The 2,978-nt window shown below is 45.8% G+C and overlaps 1 protein-coding gene across 1 annotated transcript in view; it reads right to left on the reverse strand.

Moving 5' to 3' along the window:
• The window catches only part of Abcg5 (ATP binding cassette subfamily G member 5), a 22,594-nt gene that overhangs the window by 13,704 nt on the left and 5,912 nt on the right, over positions 1 to 2,978 (reverse strand). Inside the window, exon 4 of the mRNA XM_010611510.3 lies at positions 2,918 to 2,977. Within this exon, the coding sequence (XP_010609812.1) occupies positions 2,918 to 2,977 (60 nt within the window). The remainder of the gene's footprint in view (positions 1 to 2,917; position 2,978) is intronic.

A 2,978-nucleotide genomic window follows, 5' to 3' on the forward strand; every position in this document is an offset into this window, starting at 1 on the left:
TTAAAAAAAAAATGTGATCAGCTACCAAAATTTTTTTTTTTTTTTTTTTTTTTGGTGCCAGATATCAAACTTGGGCCCTTGCACTTGCAAAGCAGACAGCAGAACCACTGAGCCAAATCCCTGGCCCTAAAAGTCTTGAAAAGTAACCCCAATCTTTCCTTAGATCTCTCTAAGGACTTTAGAGACCCAGTTCTTAATCCATAGCCACACTTCTTTAAATTCTTTCCTCTAGTCCTCCTCCCTATACTTAAGCCCTGCAGCTTCTGTCTTCTTATTCACAACTCGTCAGAACAGTAACAATGGAAATCAGTACTCCACTGTCTAGAAATTTGGCCTTTTTTCCTCCCTTTTTCACTTTCATCTCTCTGCTCATCCTGCCTCCAAAGATGGAAGATTTCTACTACTTCTAGTCTTGCCTTGACTGATTGGCAGACAGCCCTGGAGGAGGCAGCTGGGGTGAAAATTGAGAACATGTATATGGTAATGTGTGTGTTCCCATCCTCTTCTAATGAGGCTGTGTTCTTTTTATTAGGAAAAAAAGGAAACAAATACATTGCATTGCAAAATAGCCACAATTGCCGGCCGTGGTGGTGCACACCAGTAATTCCAGCACTCAGGAGGCCAAGGCAGAAGTTTAGCATGAGTTCAAGGCCTGCCTGGGCTACATAGTGTATTTAAGGCCAGCCTGAACTCACAACAAGCTAGACTGGAGAAAAAAGGGATGATGTATGGAACAAAATTTCAAAGAGGCAGAGAGCAGGATTCCAGCATACATGAAACCTTAATCAAAAGAAGGGACATATCTGAAGTAGATAAAGAAGAATAATGAGAAGGCAAAAATGTGTAAATAAACTAGTTTGAGATGATTTGGAAAAAAGAAGTGTCTCTTCTTGTCATCAGACTAAAAAGATCCTAGAATTGAGCTTTGTTTGACATGGCTGGATTTGTGTGCTCACAAGCCAGGGACAGACTTTCAAACATCTTTTCGGATCTGCAACTTCAGGTAAGTTGTCAACTTGCCCCTTGACTTGGAAGGAGTGGATAGAGGAGATAGTTACTTAACCTGGCCTGGATGTTTTCAGCCTGATAGGAAACCTCTTCTGTGTTTTGCAGACTTTATGCAAGGTAGAATTCAGAGTCGTGAAAAGACTTTAGGACTCATGAAGCCCAATCTTCTCTATGCCCCGGCATTTACATAATCGGATTTATTCCTCACATAAACCCTAGCTGAAGTATATTCTATGTATTATGGAGGGAAAAAGATTCTTCAAGAGGGGCACAGCTTGTCCAAGGCCCAGCCCTTGCTAAGGCAAGTGTCAGGGCCGCCTGGGGTCTCAGGTGGCCTACAGAGCACCAGGCTCAGTGGACAGCAGATACAGCCTGCCCAGGTCAGCCATACTTTGTTTCCAGGTTCCTCCAAGGTCAGAGCAGGTCTGCCGGGCCCTGTCCACTGTTACCCTGCGTACCTCCTGCTCCCTGAATTACTTCATCAAGATCTCATCCACTGTGGATTGGATTCACTCAGGACAATGAAGCAGGGCCATCTCTGTGCTATCAGTCTTTGCACAAAATCTGGGGGCTTCCTGTGCCAGGTAGAGGGGGAAAATTTGCCATCAATCCATTTCAAGGTACACATGAACTGGCTGAAGATTTACGTCCATGGCTTTCTCAGATTCTCTCAAAAGTGTAGAGTGTGTGATAGAAATGAATTGTGCCATCAAAATCTGTTCATGCCTTCATTTCTCCCACCTGAATGCTAGTTGGATTTTTTTCCTACCTGTTTTAGAAAGAGAAATACTAAACCACCAGGGAGAAAGAGAAATACTAAACCACACAGCAGAGGGGCTGTGTAGCCTGGCTCCTCCCCTACCCTTCATGATGGGGGCCACTAAGCTGTGTGAACAGGCTATGCACACAGGGCCCCTGTGAGCTGAACCCTGATGTCACCTTGGCCACACAGGAGCTCTGCCACTCCCGGTTGCCTGGTCCTAACTCACTGGGTGTCATCGAGTTCTGCAAGATGGAGACAATGTCTCCCTCCCAGGTTGGTATGAGAAAAAAGTGAGATTTGTGTGTAAGACAAACCCTGCCCAATGCCAGCCAGACGAGAGAGCAAGCAAAACCCGGTAAAATGGCAGGATCCTGCCATACCTCTGACCACTAAGGGCAGATGGTCCTTCCTGAGGGCAGACCCCCAACAAGGCTCTGACAGGGGAATACTGTTTACCCATAAGCCTCCTTGGCAGGGAGCATGCCTCTTTGAAGATGGCACTCCACCTGTCATGGTTCCTGGGCCTCACAGTCCAGACAAAACTGAGGCAGTGTTTTCGGGAAAGGTCCCAGGAGTTAACCTGTGGCTACTTCCAAAATGGCTACACTTAAGAAACAGGTTGGAACCTAGAAAGAGTTGAACATTTCATAGTCTCTGCCTTCATGAACATAATCCTGTTTGGATGGGGCCCATTCAAAATACGGCAAAGTAAGTTGAAAAAAATCATTGGGGAAAAAAACTTAGCCATTCAACGTAGACCTCGAAGAACAGCTCAGGCTGCTAGATCATACAAGCCGTGCAGGGAGGGGATGTCGGTAGCCCAGATTAAAAAAAAAGTTTAAAAAGGTGAAATTAATTTAATAATGATAATGATAATGATAAATATTTACAGCCAAAACTGTTACCATTTCAACCTATTATCAATATTTTGGAAAATTCTAAATGAGGTCATTTCACATTCTGTTTTTTGGCCGGGTGTTGTTGTTTTTCCCAGATGGAGTGTGAAATTCATCTGTGTACTGTGTATTTTACGCCCAGAACACAATTCTGGATGGGCCGCGTCTCGGCAAAAGGCGCAGGTGGAAGTCGGGTGGGGGAGCAAAGAGGAGGCCGCGCGGGCCAGGGGCGCAGGAAGCGGGTGCCCACCTTCCTCCGGAGGGCGTCGGCGGAGCGGCGTCGCGTGGTCAGCATCGCAGTGTAGCGCAGC

The sequence above is a fragment of the Fukomys damarensis genome, unplaced genomic scaffold (genome assembly GCF_012274545.1).
Source record: "Fukomys damarensis isolate Sample0158 unplaced genomic scaffold, DMR_v1.0_HiC HiC_scaffold_2, whole genome shotgun sequence".
In the NCBI taxonomy this organism is placed as follows: Eukaryota; Metazoa; Chordata; class Mammalia; order Rodentia; family Bathyergidae; genus Fukomys; species Fukomys damarensis.